Genomic DNA, 18,369 nt, shown 5'->3' with positions numbered 1-18,369 from the left:
TCTTAGCTCTTTTTTTTTTTTGAAAAATCAAAGTACCCTAATTAGAATACCAAAAAGATTAATATTAGGTAATCCTCGAAACACAGATTGTTTATGGGAATTGTTTTATGAAAACTTTCAATCTGATTCTGACTCAAATATTCGACCAAGTCAAATGTCATTGTCTTTTGAAAACGATTAAAGGAAGACTTGTTCAATCTCCCTACAAGAGGTAAGATAGGAAGTTATATTTCGGCTTTGGTTTGGGTGGTATGCTGCCCACATACTCGAGGGGCAAGTTTTGGATTGAAGCGCTAAATCAGCGCCCATCGTAACTTCGTAAGACTGTTGCAGTTGTTGTTAATAAAACATTATAAATAGTATAAAAATATCATGTATCAATTTGTATCCTTAAATTTTCTCTTGACACACTTTAAGTACTTTTAAAAGTCGTGATAAAAACTGCCAAACCGATTATTTATTTATTAATAAATATTTCAGTTTTCAAGATGTTCCTCAAACCCAAACTTCATTATTTTTAAAACACAAAATAAAATGAATGTTATTCGAAAACTGAAAAATAATTGATTACAAGTATCTTGTCATTGATTTGACCCTCTTAATTTGATGTTAATTCACATGATTTGATAATTTTATACGGTTAGGGCAATGTAAACACAACTGAAGTTCAATTGAATTTCCATTATTTGTATTTTGTAATCTGTAACATGAAAAAATAATAAATTTTTTATCAGAATTATGAAAAAATTATAATTTTGTATGATATAATTACTTTTCATACTGTACAATTTGATATCCGATTGTAAGACAAAACTAATTAGTAGGTACCATTATTATAGTTACCTATTTCAATTACCTTTTTTTTCTAATTTTCATTAAAACAATCAAAATTTGTTTATAATGATGCCGAAATTTTTTCATAACTTTCTTAAAGTGACAATCGACTTTCTGCCACAATTCTGTGTTGTTTTTATTTTCATATTGTACCAGGTTGTATAATTTTAAAATTTTAAAACGAAAAAAAGAATTTGGTGGAGGCGAAATTAACAACTTGTTGGGAGTGATGGGAAGACTAAATTAAAGTGGAAGATAGTTGGCAAAATGAATTAATTTATTTTTAGTAAATTAAATAAAATAATATTATTTTGAAAAATTAATAAAGCCCAATTTTATTGAATAAATGAATAACAAACACAATTTATTTGTAAATGTTCTGAAAAATAGTCCATGGAAAATTTCTTACATTCTCATGAATACTGTAACTTGTAATATATTTTTATGTTCGGTAATAAAACTTTATAATAACAGATATTGAACACATTACGCTCGTTTACCTACTATGTTTAAAAATTATTTTGTACTTTTATATCTGTGTTCCAATATCTTTTTAATGAATTATTATTTTTTTTTATTATTGAAATAAATCAAACCAATAAATTAAGCAGCTATTTTTAGCGTTAAAAATTTTAAAAGCAAACATTAATAAGAAAAGGGGATAGGTAAGTATTTAGATAGGAAAATTTTTTCTCCAATTTTTCGCCAATATTAATTCTTCATTGAGTTTACATTATTTTAAAAGCTAGAGACTTTAGTAGAACCTAAAGCATAAAATTAGTAAAAAGTCTAAAAAATTCCTAAATACTGCCCATGCAATATAATTGATATTATGTAATATCTCTTGATACAAAAAATAGCCACCTCAGTTCAATTTTTTTCTGATAGTGAACTTGATTGTGTAATGTTCGAATTTTAATTGAGGCAGGTAAGTGTATAATTTATGGATATTTGTTCATTAATTCTGTATGCAAATTCGAAATATTTCTAAGTGCGTAATTATTATTTTTTGATACTCTTTATAATTAAGTAATAAATTAATACAAATTTATTGATTAAGTTATAAATAATTTATCTTAAAACTAGTTATTTGTAGTTGATACTAGAAACAGTTAATATTTTCTGCTTTTTAATTTTAATAAACATCATAATTATTCGATTTATCAACTTTAATTTTGTTTTTGTATTTTAAAATCGTTCTAAATATTCCTTTTTAAAATTGAAATAAAAATTATTTTTTTTTGTGAATAAAACCACGAGGCACGATTATTACTTTACTTTATGTACAGCCAAAAAATTTTCTATGTAGCCACATCAACGCAAGATTAAATAATAAAATTAGATTAAAGTGTATTTTATTTTGGTAAATTGATTTTGCTCGCTCTTTTCCAAAATATAATTTTGAAAAAGCTTACTTGGATATGATAAATACCTATAATTTATCATTCGGTAATGTTTACATCGTTGGCTGTTTATCGAAAATAGGAAGCCATTTTCATAATTTTCTTTGCAGTCAAATGTTAATGTTCGTTAATATGCGAGACGATATGACAGTAAAAATGCTTTGAGATCGATTTTTTTTATGGCAAGACAGGCATCGCCAGAAAGCAGTAAAAAAAAAAATTATTACCTACTTAATTAAACGAAATAACTAACGAAATCGGCCAAATTTTGTCACTCGGTGTTTTTAGGGGACGCTAATCACGAATATGATGTTCAAAAATTTCCTCGATGAACCTGGTGATCAAGACGACCTGGTTGTACACCTGATTCCCAGGATTATCCCTAAATTGTTGTAAAATGCATCCAAAATATAATTATACGGTATTTTTCAAGGTCGCTGATCACGAATATAATGTCCAAAATACATCTCGATATACGTGGGGACCAGGGTATTCTTTTCCAGAATTTGCACAAAATTTCCAGAATTCGCACAAAGTTTGACACGAAATGCATCCAAAATCTATACTCAGCGGTTTTCAAGGTCGCTGATCACGAATTTTATGCCTAAAATACGCTTCGGTGTGCATGGAGATCAGAGTAACCTGATTGCAAAGCTAATCTTCTGATCTTTTCACAAAATTTTTAAGGAAATACAACCAAAATCGGTACTTGGGTGTTTGAGAGGTCACTCTGATCACAAATATGATGTCTAAAATACTTAAAATACTCTCGGTGTACCTGGGGCCAAGATTCCTTGATTGTAGAGGTCACTAATTTGTATGTATTTCGAAGAAACTTTTAGACATCATATTCGTGATCAGCTACCTTAAAAAACTCCGGGTACAAAAATTTGACCGATTTCGTTATTTATTTTCTGAGTAATAAATTTTTATTAACGTCATTATAAAAATGCTTCCTCGCGATGCCAAAAAAAATTTGCATAGATTGTATAGTTATATTGTTATTATAGTTATTGTATATTTGTTGACACGGTTGGATAAAATAGATTCTAGATACTGTCTAGGCTGTTTTAATAGAAAATAAATTTTTCCTATTTTTTGACGAAACTAAATCTTCAACTCCTAATGTGTTTACCAATAAGAGTGGCGAGCTTGGCTAATTTAATGTAATTTTCTACAGTTGCGTTTTATAATTCTCTTTTTTAATTATATTATTGATAATTTTTAGAATAATTTCATGTTTTTACAATTGAATATCTTGATATTTTTAGGATGAAACTCAAATTATTTTTTCAATTCCTATGTTTACAAATTACAATACAATATTCAAATACTAGCTTCTTTGATTCTACAAGAAGACATTTTAAAAATGTAAAACTTCATACAAACAACAATCAAACATCAACAATAAATAATATATCAAAAATTAGTGATAAGAGTTTCAATGCTACAGCACCCCGTCGTCAAAACAATATTTTTGATAAAAACAGTACATCACAATCATTATTGACTTGTGAGGATTGTCCGCGACAAGCTGTCTGTGTTCCGTATGTACAATGTCCAGCACATGTACGAGATTTCCATCGTAAACAACAAATTGAATGCCATTTAACAAAGACCAATCAAATTGGGATTTGTTGTTCAACAGGAAAAAATTTTACAGGTTTGTATTGAAAAGTTTTTATTTTTAAATCTGTGTTTGGATATCAATCCACTTAATGATCTATGTTGAATATCTAAATGTATCTTGCTTTTCTTAGAAAAATGTCCCAGATAAAAATTAATTATAATTCTTAAACTGGCCTCAAATTTTGTCTTGACTTTCAACGTGGTTTAAAAATTAGCTAATTGCTAATAACAGAAAATAAAAATTGTTATTCTTTATACCTAAAATAACAAAATTTTGTTAGAAGCATACTTTCGTAAACTTAATTAATTCGGCAGAAATCGAAAGCACATATGTTTTTTCATTCAATAAAAACCAATAAAGTAAAGACATTGTTGAGTAAAGTAGTTTAATGTTTTATTAATTAAAAGATGTAACTAAAGTTTTGGCTCAAAATGTCCACCCGCTGGCCTCCAAGGTTACCAGACTTTACTCCTCTTGACTATTATGTATGACGACATACGAAAAGCCTAGTGCATTCAAATAAACCACAAACCTGAGATGAGCAATAACTCAAAATATTATGGCTGCAGCTGCATCCATATGGGACTCAATTATTAGAAGAACAATAATGTGTTGTGAGGCAGCGGGAATACATTTTAGACCAAAAACTTCATAATATTTGTATAAGCAATGGCTCCTTAAGTATTTTGAACAATAATATATTTATAAGGAACGTTCAACTTAAAATTGTCAAAATCGCTCTTAAACTATGGCCATCAAATCACGGGCATCCTGTTTAATGTTTCGAATAATAACTAAATTAGTATGTTTTTTTTATAATGACTAAATTAGTAATTTCAAGTTTACCAAAAATCGAATGCATAAACACACTAAATTATTTCTAGAATCAGAATTATTCAATTCAGAGTCATATTAATGAACTGTTTGATAGAAATTTGTTGTTTCCTACCTGAAAATTGAAATAACAAATTTTGTGATATATTTACGTTTGAAGACATCCAGAAAGCCAATTAAAATATTTTCTATCCTCCGGGCGAGAAGTGTCAACCTTCATCCCACTGTGCTAAACGAGGTTTGCGCTTTTCGGCTCCATCGAGCAGAAATTAGTATACACACGTAAGATCTGAGACATTATTTACTCTTGCTCACTAGATGTACGTAATAAACTAATTAAGAGCGTGTGTGTGTATGTATTTGAAAATTTGTGTAACAAATCGGGGAAAGGCAAAGCTAGCTAGAGGGATATCTTTTACAAACAAACAAAAACACTGAACGCACAAACTTGAAATTGCAAATAATATTATCAATTCATTTAAAAGTTATACTTCTGCTGGAAATGGACTATATTTTAATGCAATAAACAATAATCAACATGGTTATTATACTGCATAATAAACTATAAAACTGTTTTGTATCATAATAATTCACGTGCGGCCTCTAATACCAAATTTTTCCTAAAGTAGTCCGAATTAGCCAAAAGTTTAGACACCCCTGCATAAGTATTATTTAATCAGAAAGTTATTAATCGGGCCTCTAAAGGCCAAATAATCCATAGCTAGCTTAGTTTTCTTTATTTAGACAACCTTTAATACCCATATGTCAAATAATTGCATACACTACCAAAATTAAAGAGAAATTATGAATTATTAAATCTAATTTATTACAGATTTTCATGAGTTTAAAAAATTAAGAACAGCTAGAAGCACATTAGGCATAAAAAATGTTCGTTCAATAGTAGAATTAAGTTCAGAAGAATTTAAAGCATGGAAAAATAAAGAAAACTTTGTGCAAAATCACAATGAAGCTATTGTTCAAGAGGGTACACCCAGTTATGGACACAATCGAATATACAAAAGCGCACATCAGAGTGAATTAAGTAATGTAGTACGCTTAGCAAATAAGGCATTAGAAATTGCCTTAGCAACTAAAGCTTTGAAGAAAAGGTAATTTTAAGATACAATTGAGGTTGGTCGTATACAATGCAATGATTCACTTCATTATTTATTTTTTGTAAAACCTACTTCGAACGTTTAATTTTCGAGGGTCGTAAAACGGCAGCAAAGACACCAATCAGTATCATATTTGATAATCGGAAACATCCAGTAATCGGAACACTTTTCATTCGCCCGAACTTTCCAGATCCCTCTCTGTATCACTCAACAATTGATGTGAGTGATGTTCAAATCAGAGTTCTGGCCCAATACAGATATACCTAATGCATTTTTATATGAAGATTTATTTAAGCATCGAAAATGTTTTCAGATAATTAAATATTTAATTTATTTCAGGGAAGCCATTTCTAATGAAGACATTGAATTAGATGTAGCAAATAATATTGAAACACCGTTTAATGAAAATTGTTTACCATTCGTGAAATGTGATTTTATTAATAGTCCATATCGAACTGTGGATGGGTCATGTAACAATGTAGCCAAACCTAGTTTGGGTTTATTGTCTAGTCCATTTTCCAGATTGTTGCCTCCAGCTTATGATGACGGTACTTATATTATTTTAAGAATATTATTTTTTATAAATATATTTTATTTATTTGATGAATGGATAGACAAATAGTAGCACACTAAAATAATAATTTTTGATTTTTAATACATACTGATCTGAGCCATGTTTCAACGAACACAAGTCCAATTTTTAAGTGTATAAATTATTATACACTTCCTCTGCAATTTAGACTAAAGTAGGTTGTAATGGTTGTCAGAGTTTGAGACTCCTTTCGCCATAAGCTCCGTTGTTATACCCGATAAATCTCTGATACCCGACTCTCTCACTCCTAGCGGAGAGGCCATCAAAGAATGACTGGCATAAGAATCTTCTCACTGCAAGAGTTAACATTGATAGAGAAGGTTAGTCGTGGTTCCTTCATCCCCCTCATCTTGGCAGCTCCTGCAATAGTTTTAATGCGCTGAGAGTCTCAGTCGTTCAGCGTAATTGCTTCCTATCCATTGCTCAATGACTGCTGCAATGATATTGCAAAAGAAGTGAGATAATGTCTCCAGAACGCCCACGATTTTGTGGTACGTTCCTCCTTCCATTTAATATTAACCGCAATTTTGAGTACTTTCAATAATTAAATTACCTTTTGTATAACGACTCTCGTTATACTCTCGTTATAGTGCAATAAATACCAGACGTCTATTCGGAATCTACAATCGTTCTCCACGTCTAGCTACCTGAGAGGTTACAGGGACATTTCTGTAATCCTGGGAGATTCCTATAAACGATAGCCTTATTGGTCTTTTTTCTTAAACCATAGAATATTCGCAGGGAACTTAATTTTTGTTATAGAATAAAATTTCCACTAAGATATTTTTATTTTTAGGCATTTGGTCGCCAAGAGTCTCATCTATATCAGGCGAGCCATTGCCAAGTGCTCGTGTCATTAGTTCAAATCTGTTTCGTGACGATCGTGAAAATCGCGATGGCTTACATTCGTTGTTGTTGATGCAATTTGGGCAGTTTTTATCGCACGATTTTACTAAAGCATTTCATAGTACATTTGGTGAGTATCTGAATCTGATGTAGCTACGAGGGAAAAAGATATGTTTTAAGATAACTATTTGTTTTTAGAAAATGGAAGTGGAATTGAATGCTGCTCATCAGATAGGCGACGTGAATTAAGAGAAGAGTTGCAGCATCCTGCTTGTATGCCAATAAAAATCGACAATGATGATGTTTTTTTTAAACATTTTGGTATTAAATGTATGAATTTTGTTCGATCATTTATTACACCGCGATCAGATTGTACTATGGGCTATTCCCAACAAGTAAGTATTTGTAGCAGTTGTTTTAGACCTTTAAACGTATAGAAAATTAAGATGTCTAATTTTCACCTAACTACCTTAATTGAATGTATTGCAGTGCTGACTAAAACGCATCGTAATTTACGAGAGAACGTTGTGAATTACATTTAAAAAAATCCTTTTTTTTTTCGAAACAGATACGATTTTTTAGCTTTACCGTGTCTAATAAAAGGTTTCACGATATAACTCATAATCAAAAATACCATACGAGTTGCAAGTGCCAAAAGGAATTAATGGCAACAGGGAGTGCTTTTGTAAGGAAACATGGTAATTTGGATAGGCCCATTAAAATTTCGATCACCCCTCAAAAAATATTGCCATATGATCTGCAATCTGGTAACTGAGATTTAAATAAAGAAAAAACTAATTTCTTGTCAATTTGGTCAACACTGAAATACTTTGCAGTCTTCTAGGAGGAAAAAGCGAGAAAATAGAGGACGTTAGTCTATTACTACCTTGCTATACTTTACACAGTACCCAGAAGAGAACAATGCAAATAACCCAAATTATTATTTTAATTAGATGAATACCGTAACCCATTTCATCGATGGATCAATGATATATGGATCAGATCATAGCACCTTTAATGATTTACGTGAATTCCAAGGTGGTCGTTTACGCGTCTTCCATGATTTTGGCCGACAATTACTTCCATTATCAAATGATTCGCATGGTTGTATTATTATGGAGAAAGGTGCAGCTTGTTTTGCAGGAGGTGTGTGCATATTTTTAACAAAATTTGTAAAAATTTAAACACCTTATTTAAAAAAAAAAAAAAAAAAAAAAAAACGAAAAAAAAAGACTTATTAAGAAAAAAAAGACTTATTAAGAAAAAAAAGCTGCATTTTGGTGTTCTGCTAATAAACCCAAATCAAAATAGTTTTTCATGAACATCTCTCTAACGATCACTTTTTACAGAAAAGTAAGTCAACAGGAGACCTAATCTCGATCCTAAAAATACACTCTTTTACAGAAACATTACGAAATGTCTGACAAAAAACCTTCTTTTTTTTTTTACAATAACAAGTGAAATTTACAAAAATTGAAAACCATCGTCCACCATTCCAGATTTTCTTGAGACAAAGCTAAGACAAAATAAATTAGATAAGAGGATTGAGTATGTTATTTTCCCGAAGTTGAATTGGAAACTTTTGTTATAGATCGCATGAACAAGAGCTAACTCAACACGAAACGTCACGTAAAATATATATTATATTCTCAATTAACTTCATTATTACACCCGACGAAATATACGTACCAAAATTCATCTGTCTCTATATATATTATAATTATAATTCCATGCGAAACAGTCCTACAACACATCGATCAATGCACTTTACGATTATGCATTTTGTTAAAATATATCCCCTTCAGAACGAAGATTAAAAAAATTTTGGAAAGGAATATATTTCGATAAAATGTTTATCTGAACTTCCTTTTTTTAGCTCGCTTTAACCACAATTTTAATATTTTAGGTGACACTCGTTGTAATCAATTTATTTTACTGACCGCTCTTCATACTTTGTTTGTTCGTGAACATAATCGCATAGCTGATGAACTTGCATTCATGAACTTGAACTGGGATGATGAAACTGTGTTTCAAGAAACTAGAAGAATTGTAATTGCTGAATTACAACATATAACTTATAATGAATGGCTTCCAGAAATTATAGGTAAGTGTAATTCAAACATTTAGTCCGAATTCCAAATACTTTCGTTTTCTAGGTGAAGAGGCGATGGCGGACTTCGATTTAAGAGTTCGTCCAGAATATTCATCAGATTACAATCCTAATAGCGATCCCTCAATCTTAAATGAATTTTCAACAGCGGCTTTTAGATTACACAGTTTGGTGGATAGTAAAATTGAGTAAGTTATTTTTCGAATATCATATAAATCATTTTCTACCGTGAAAAACTCAATAAAAAACTAAGATCTAACAAACCATTAAAGGGAAATCAATGCTTAAGATTCAATCGATTAAAAGTAAAATATAAGCCATGATGGACTTACTTCGAACAAAAAACAACTTCCCTTATTTCAATAAAGCCCTTCATCTTTAAGGTGAAATAATAGTTTATTATTTTTTCTCAGAATTTACGAAGACAATGATGATATGGAAGAAATGATTGAAATTTCTGATGTAATGGAGTTACCTTCAAAATTGCGCAAAAGGAAATTTTTTGATAGTGTATTAAATGCAATGACACACCAGAATATGCAAAAATTTGATAGAAATTTTGCTGAAGGAGTATGATTTCAACAAATTTGTAATAACTGTGATATTATTACTAAAATTATTTTATAAATTACAGTTAACACGGTACATGTTTCGAGGAGGTAATCCCTTTGGTTTAGATGTAACAAGCATGAATATTCAAAGAGGAAGAGATCACGGATTACGTCCTTATAATGATTATCGACAATTAGTTGGGTTACCACGGGTGGATAGTTGGGATTATTTTGATCCAGAAATAGCTGATATCCTTAGTAAATTATATCAAACACCAGATGATATAGATCTATTTGTCGGAGGTATTCTAGAACCACCAGAATTTGGCTCTATTGTTGGAAAAACATTTCGTGATATAATAGCAGAACAATTTTCAAGATTACGGCAAGGCGACCGATATTTTTATGAGCATAATCCAAACATAAATCCTGGTTATTTCACAAGAGGTAAAATTTATCAATTTGATTTGAAATTTGGAAAAAATGAATAATTGAATTTTTAATGTTATTTTTTTAGAACAATTACGTGAAATTAAAAAAGTAACAATGTCCCGATTAATATGTGATAACAGTGACCATATTTTAATGAAGAAACAAACAAGTAATGCTTTTCTGATTCCAAATCAAATGTAAGTAGCATTGGCCTTCTATCTTTGTCAATTCACCTTTCCCCTGAAATCAATATTTTGAACATTTTTATCCAAATGTTTGACATTTTGATATTGACGTGTAACTTAAAAGAATACATTTCAAAAAGTATTATAGGTAATTCATCCGATTACTAGTTGGAAGTATTTTTCCCAGAGCAACACATAAAATACAAAATACGGTTGTATAATTCTTCAGAAGCAATTCCTCCGGCACACAGCCTAACGTTCCGTTTCAAAATCACGTGGTGTAGAATGCTTTGCGCTACTTAGCAACTAAAGCGATGGAGATTAAACGATAATTAGGCAATAATAATTTCATTTCACATTTCTAAAGCCTGACATATTTTATCTCGAATTTGACCATTGATATTATTGGTTTGAAGTTAATTTTCTAGAATTCGTACAAAATTGAAAGTCTTATAATTTAACTTAACATATTACTCAAAAGAAAAATACATGTTTATTTGAATATGATGACCAAAATTATCAAAAGTATAGCGATGTTCTTTTTACCAAATATTCCAATTGGAATTTTGCATGGTCTACGGTTTACTAAATTTATTTTTTACTTAATTCGACGTTTCAAATTGTGTGGAAAGAGCTCATATCCGGATAATCTGATAATAACAAAGTTCAATAAATCAATGGGGTGGAAGAGACATATAGGGTGGTTATGTTAAGCTAAAATAGGTGTAAATTATTTAAGATTAATTTTTTTAAACTTTAATAAATTCTAGAAATAAACACTTGGATTGTGAAGATTTAGGAATTCCGAAAATTAATTTGTTCTTCTGGAGAGGTTAATTTTTATATTATTTTATGATTTTAAATTTTTGGATCGCCAATATTTTTTAATGTTAAATTTTATACAATTTGTTGAATTATGTGTTAAATTTTTTATAATAAAATTTTACTATATATTTTTGTGAATATTATATTATATACTTTATTAATCATTAATAAATTAACATTTGATTAACTATAAAGATATTATTTCAATTACTGAAACGAGTTTTTGTTAGCAAGTTTGATTTAACATGAAAAAAATGAACCATGCTAGTCAGTCTACAGTCTAGTCTCACTAAATCTTTTCCCAAAAGTGATCGATTGAAATTTCGTATGTAGTTTTATTATGGAGAACCTAAAAGAACTTTATTTGGGAAATTTCTGTAAAATGGGAACTTTTCTTTGCCGAAGCTATGCAAATTTTTTAACATGGCACGGCAAAATCTTAAAATTTACGTTTAAACAATAGCCGGCTTTTTATGTTCTACAAGAAGATAATTAAATAACAAATAGAAAAGTAAAATGATTCAACATTTTATCACGAAATAAGTTCGGCACACGGCATCTTCCGAAACACGGAAAATTTAGGTAATACAAATTTGTAAGCTTAGGAAATTTTGACATCAGATGAATCCATATCTGCAAAAAATATCTGTTGTTTATCTCGAATTAGTTCATTTACACCGATGAAGACCAAGAATTAAAAACATTACTTAGTATCTAATAAATCTATATAAACCATAATCAAAATTAAAAGAACTATAGTGTTTTCAAAATTCTAATGAATTGAAAACGAAGTACGCTATTTTTCCAAAACTTGGCATGTTGCCACTGAATTACTGCACAAAAAAACCTTATTAAAATTATGATTAACAAGTGAAAACAAACAATTGACTTAGTTAATTGTTGAAATACAATGTATAGATAGTGTTGATTACGCAATCGTTTGTTTTTTAACGTCATGTAAGTAAAGAAAGTCACTATTAGACAGCCACACATACTGATATTCCCATATAATACATACTATGTAATTTGCGCCCTGATGGGTAAACAGTGATGTTTATGAAAAAATGTTTCGAACAAAAGTTGTTTATTTTTTACAAGATGGGTACTACGGACATAAGACTCAATTGACCTGTGTGGTTCATTTACGAACTCGACCTTACTTTTTATGTCCTGAATACGCTATAAAAATTCCAGCTTGATATCTTTTTTCGTTTTTGAGCTATCGAGTTGTCAGACAGACAGGCGGACAGACACCCTAAAGGGGACTAATTAGATGATTTTATGAACACCTATACCAAAACTTTGTTCGTAGCGTCAATATTTTTAAGCGTTACAAACTTGGGACTAAACTTAGTATACCTTGATATATTACATATACATGGTATTAAAATGGGGTAATTAAACTTTAATAATGCCTTCGCCAATGGAGGAAGCAAAATAATTCATGTGTAAAATTTAGATGAACTGCAGGTAATATTAAAAAAAAAGACACTCTCAAAATTTGCATAAATAAGTACATAGTGGGAGGTAGAAGCGCCGAAAAGGCTAAAATTTTTCTTTTAATGAACAAAAAATCGTAGAAAAACACTCTAATCTTCAATTTATTTTATCAAGTCTTTATTAATCCTTCAAACGGCAAATAAAAATAATTATCGAATTTTTACATCATGATGGGCTTACAAATTTGAAATTTTGTTTCTCTTTAATATAATTAGATTAAATCTGCACAATCTTCTTTTTCAATATTATTTCGTTCTATTCATAGATGAAGGGAATGTATACTTTTTTGGTAAGCATGTCTGTTTGTACGCTTTTCTAGAGTAAACAAAAATTATTAGCAAAAAAAAAACATTTCAAAGTGTTTAATAACTTTTATTTCAACAATATATTCATCAATTTTCACAATTGTTGCCTTTACACAATTTAATTCGATTAAAAATAAATCTAGCCAATTATTTAATAGGCAACTGAAAATCTTCACTGCATAAACGTTTCAAACTTTTATAATATTTATCTTTAAAATATTGCAGAAAACTACTTATAAACGTAAACTGCAATTAATTAATATTAAAAGATAGCATTATATAAGTCCAAAACATACCCTTTTATAATTAATATGAATGTATTTATTTTTCTTAATCCTTTTCGAAACACAAGAATCCTTAATCCCTTATTTTCAGATGCCTATTATACATTACTAAAATAGGATAATATAAAATTTGAACTGTCAAATAATTTTCTTTTTATCAAATAATTTCGTATTTTTTATTTTTGTATTTATTTTAATTATTTAAATTATCTATTTTTCTAGAAAAAAAAAAAAAAAAACATAAAATTTCAGGCAAAGTATATTATACTTTGTCTGAGGATAAAATATTTGTATAATAATTTCTTAATTAATTTTCCTCGAATCAATTAGAAAAAAAATATTATTTAAAAATTTAAAATAAATTTTTTTTACATATTAAAGGCATCATTTGAGTAGGAAATAATCAATAGTGAAAAATTCAGCACAGTAATTAACTTTTCATTTCGTTTCCATTTTTCTAATGTTAACGTAAATATGCTCATAGAGATTTTATATTTAAAGTATCTATGTGATTGTTGCTTCTAATTCACAACTTAAACGTTCAATTTTCATTCCAAATTTCCATGTCCTAATATTTTTCACTAAATCAATTTTCCTCTATATATAATTTAATAACAAAAATAACATCTGAAAATATCCTTTTCACGTACGATACAAAATAGATGCGTCTGTAAACATTGTAGGCACTTTCCTTACTTAATACTGTTAAAACTACTAAACAAAAAACACTTTGGTCTATTCATATTTTTAAAATTGAATTTGAAACAATTTCAAAACCAGAAAATAATTTTATAAAACTATCTAACATGGTAAATAAAAATGATTCACTTCAATTTTAAAAAATATGGAAAACAAAGTCTATTAACAGTAAAAAAATATTCAACAAATTGTCATCACATTAGAGGTCGATTTCGATATTTAAAAAAAAAAAGACACTACTCAATATTTTGCGATAAGCAATCAAAGGGAAGACGCATGAAATTTTGAATATTTTTTAATTCATCAATTCAAATAATTTAATGACCTTAAAGAGCGTCATTTTTATAATATGGCGGCTAATGAGTCAATTATTAGAACATTTAAAAAAATGCTATTTTTTTAATGGTCAGGTATGAATTCAATATACTTTAAAAATATTTTGTTATATTTTTACTCAATAAAAATACTCATTTTATGATCATTTGGTTGAATTTTATTTGTAGTAATATATATCATACTTTGCTTTTAAGGCCGAACCACCTATGTTGCAAATATTCGTTACATGAATACAACGAAAATATGTTTTCCAAACAGTACCTACATGGACTAGTTTATTGTTCGATTATTCGGTTTTTGACGTATAATAATATTCATTATGTAAAATACCGAATAAATAGACTAACAAAACATGTACTCTTTGGGAAATATTTAGTCGATGTTTCTCACATAGTGAATATTTTTAACTCCATTACGTACTTAGACTCCAGACGTTTAACGAATATTTAAAAAAAAAAAAAAAAAGCATCTTCCCTATTGATAGAAATTATCGTAAACGTTAGATCACAGCCAATATACTTATTTATTTCTAGCAAACATTTTTTACCAACCATTTTAAAAATTTGTTCTTAGATCAGAGCATTTTTTTCAAAACCTCCTTATTTCTCGACCAATTTATTGAGCAGTGTATCCTTAATTTACAAAAAAAAGAAACTCAAGAAATATTCAAATTGTTTTAGATACTAAAACAAGTGTTTAATAATATTTGAGTCATGAAATCTAATTGCTTTTCTTAAAAAACAAAAAAAAAACCTGAATAATCTAACCAAAATATTTAAATAAAAATAATATTCAAAAATAATTGAAATATTATCATAAATTATTCCTATCGAAATATTAAAAATAATAATTAAATATATCTATTTTGTGATTGGTTTTTTGGTGTCACGGTAACCTCAAATTATCAGAACATGCGTGATTCATACGATATTCAATGTATATCATACCCGAATTATGCCAATAATATAAAGCTATTACAACAAATAAATGCCACCATTGATGTGAATGACCGATATAATCAACGTAACCAGGTAGGAATCGTTCAGGAATCTTTGAAATATATATTAAAAATGCTAAACCAACTATACCATACATTCCTAATACTCGTGGTAATAGTAGCTGAAACATAAATAACAAAAATTTTAAATTATGTTTATTTTAGATGGAATAGGGAATTTTCAAAAGAGGATTGATTTTTTTATTTTCTAAAAATTCACTATTGGGAAAAACTCTATTCACAAATCAATTGCATACTAGGCAATTTTTTGGTAGGTTGAATCAGAAGCTCATAACATTTTATATGAAAGTATCTTGCATAAAATTAATGTAAAAAAATACTATCAATTTGCTCCTAATAATTCGTTCTCGGATAGTCCTTATGCAACATTGGCCTAGCGAAAAATAAACACGTTTTCGTGTTATTCGACTTTTAAATTTGCAATATTTCACTACACAAAAACTATTTTCTCCAAAAAAAATCATTCAACTATGTAATTGAGCTATCATCTTGAAATTTGAAATTTGACTAACTCGAAAATGAATCATTATTTCAAAATAAAAACAAATTAATTAAAAAACTTAAAAAACCTGACTGCGTTAAATAAAAACTGAAAAAAAAACAAGTTCAATAGTTTACCTAGCGACTTTAACAGTAGGGATCCATTATTGGGAAGATTTGAGCCGGTCTAGATTAAAATGAGTCTCGACTGTAAACTACTGGGCTTGTTTTTTTTCTTTTCAGATTTTATCTAAAGCAGTAGGGTTTTTTTCGAATTCAAAGAAGAGACCTTTTCCTCAATGAAATGAAACCCAAAAATTCGTATAGACTAGACAGAAAAATACCTAGTTTATCGAGAGAAATTCGCTTTGGAGTTAAGTATGTAAAATTTAAGCAAATGGTGAAAAAATTTTTAATAAATTTTTCCTCGCTCTAGAAACTTAATTAGGGGGGGGCGAGATTTTATTAAAAATATTGTATTTTAAAAGTATTCCAAAGACTTTTCTCACTAGGCGAGTATTACTCCTGATAAACATTCTCGCAAGTGTGTATTATGTATGTTTGAGCTTTGATACCTAAAAATCTTAAAAATCAATGTCCTCTATGCCAGATGGAGTCTTGATCTATTCATTAAGAACTATGATATTCGTGATTCCAAGATACCACAGAAAGCATTGTAATGGCGATTGAGGAGTATGTAAACATTATCGTAGAACATATAATTAAATGACAAAAGAAGGAAATTCCTTCTATGAACTAGAGATGTGAATAATATAAAATAGATTATATGTTCTACGATTTTTTATTTGTTTATACAATGGAAATGAAGGTTTACACCTTCTTCAAGCACCACTGCAGTGCTATCTATGATATCTTGCAATCATGAATTTAGGAATTTTTTATATAAAACTCATTCGTAGATTAATACTTACAGCAACCATTGGATTTTTAAGTCCGCCTTGTGCAAATGTCCAATGTAATGTTGGAATGACACCATAAGCTGCCCATGCAACGAATACGAGCATTTTAACATTTGAGCTGACATTAAATCGTGGCACTTGTAATGACAATGCAAATATAAATATTAACGATACTGATATCATATAAAAGTATTGTGCATCCTAAAAAAGACATAATTAAATTAAAAAAATTATTATAATTACGAAATACGTATTGAATAATAAACTCATCTAGAATTAATATTCAAAGTGAATGAAAGTTTTTATATTTGTTGAAGTGAGTTCAAGGTCAATTATAACATTCTATAACTAATAATAATTTCATTTAATTTATGTTTTTGATATATTAAGAAAGTATGGCCAATGATTGATTCGTTTATTTTCATTCGTTAAATTATCATGGAAAGTTTTCTATTTTTCATTGATAGCTTATATGCCAATGGGTATTTTAAACTTTTCTTAAACAATTCAACATCATCTTAAACAATTTTTGTTTGAAGTTTTTTGTCATTGAATGTTTTATTATTGTTTGGCCCTAGTGCTATGAATCTTTATTTCCTGGCTCAATGGTTAGACTCGATTTCTAATGACGTGCCATACTAATATTATGCTCCGAAATAGAAACCAGTATATTAATCAGTACTCTAGAACACCAAATATAGATAACATCGAAGAGTTTTAGAGTGTGTATTTGCTTCTATGTAGAAACGCCAGTTTTTACATATTTTTTAAACTTTTAAAGGGTAGTGGTTAGGAATTAAATTCAAATTCAAACAGACTTACCCGATTACACCAAAACGCATAATAAATTCCTGATACGTAGATGGATAGTAACGATATGGCAATACCAAATAAATCAAACGTTAATAAGCAATTAAAATCATGCTCGGATTTACATGAAAATGTGTGGTACATCGCTGATAAAATCATACAGATCTAAAATTTAAAATAAAAATAATTTATAAAATAATAATTTAGTTGATTTGCCAGTAAATACTCTGTATTGCGGTTCTAGCAAAGATACTACATATGACGTATATTGTATCATATTTATTATCTTTATTTTTTGCCTACTTCATTATTATTTGCATATGAGATATAGGTACATAACATACCTCAACAGGGTTGTATGCCAACAAAAACGAATCTATCGAAGATAAATAGTTGTCAGTACTGAGTATTCAATTTGATGAATAATAAATCAAATAAAATTATGGTAAATTAGTAGTTGTACCTCGAAACACAAGCATTTCTGGGTAAATAGGACTAAGCGTCAGTGGTAAAATTCAGTTGTATAAAATATGTTTTATATATTGTTCTTTTTGTATCAAAATATTATTCCCTAAAGTGGAAAGGGATTACATTTACTAATAAATGTATAATGGATCTCGAGAAAACTGATTGTTTGCTTTAACTGCTTAATTACATATT

General features: G+C 28.8%; 2 protein-coding genes across 4 annotated transcripts in view; one reads left to right on the top strand and one right to left on the bottom strand.

The window, feature by feature from the left end:
• Positions 1-1,702: 1,702 nt before the first annotated feature.
• LOC123305276 (chorion peroxidase) lies at positions 1,703-11,408 on the top strand. 2 transcript variants are annotated; one of them, XM_044886947.1, is made up of 13 exons: positions 1,703-1,762; positions 3,509-3,900; positions 5,534-5,810; positions 6,156-6,364; positions 7,205-7,384; positions 7,453-7,649; positions 8,208-8,400; positions 9,161-9,358; positions 9,411-9,552; positions 9,778-9,934; positions 9,999-10,362; positions 10,433-10,544; positions 11,303-11,408. In XM_044886947.1, the coding sequence occupies exons 2-13, from the start codon at positions 3,510-3,512 to the stop codon at positions 11,367-11,369; spliced, it is 2,487 nt and encodes an 828-aa protein (XP_044742882.1). In that variant the 5' UTR covers positions 1,703-1,762; position 3,509; the 3' UTR covers positions 11,370-11,408. The 2 variants fall into 2 exon arrangements, with proteins under 2 accessions (XP_044742882.1, XP_044742884.1); XM_044886949.1 differs by lacking the exon at positions 11,303-11,408 and adding an exon at positions 10,681-10,699.
• A 3,902-nt stretch (positions 11,409-15,310) lies between these two features.
• Positions 15,311-18,369, bottom strand: part of LOC123304558 (progestin and adipoQ receptor family member 3) — a 50,208-nt gene continuing 47,149 nt past the window's right edge. For both annotated transcript variants that reach the window (XM_044886369.1, XM_044886370.1), the window contains 3 exons: positions 17,722-17,874; positions 16,912-17,100; positions 15,311-15,600 (listed from right to left, as the gene is read on the bottom strand). In XM_044886369.1, the coding sequence (XP_044742304.1) occupies positions 15,367-15,600; positions 16,912-17,100; positions 17,722-17,874 (576 nt within the window). In that variant the 3' untranslated portion in view covers positions 15,311-15,366. The remainder of the gene's footprint in view (positions 15,601-16,911; positions 17,101-17,721; positions 17,875-18,369) is intronic.

This window comes from Chrysoperla carnea, chromosome 1 (genome assembly GCF_905475395.1).
Source record: "Chrysoperla carnea chromosome 1, inChrCarn1.1, whole genome shotgun sequence".
NCBI classification, from domain to species: domain Eukaryota; kingdom Metazoa; phylum Arthropoda; class Insecta; order Neuroptera; family Chrysopidae; genus Chrysoperla; species Chrysoperla carnea.
Note: the sequence above shows the minus strand (reverse complement) of the source record. Positions and strands in the feature narration are given on the sequence as shown.

Bases quoted from the DNA above. Each gene is read 5' to 3' on its own strand.
- LOC123305276 (XM_044886947.1), top strand. From the start codon at position 3,510: ATGAAACTCAAATTATTTTTTCAATTCCTATGTTTACAAATTACAATA. The intron at 8,401-9,160 runs GTGTGTGCATAT...TTAATATTTTAG, and splicing joins TGCAGCTTGTTTTGCAGGAG to GTGACACTCGTTGTAATCAA. The intron at 9,553-9,777 runs GTAAGTTATTTT...ATTTTTTCTCAG, and splicing joins TTGGTGGATAGTAAAATTGA to AATTTACGAAGACAATGATG.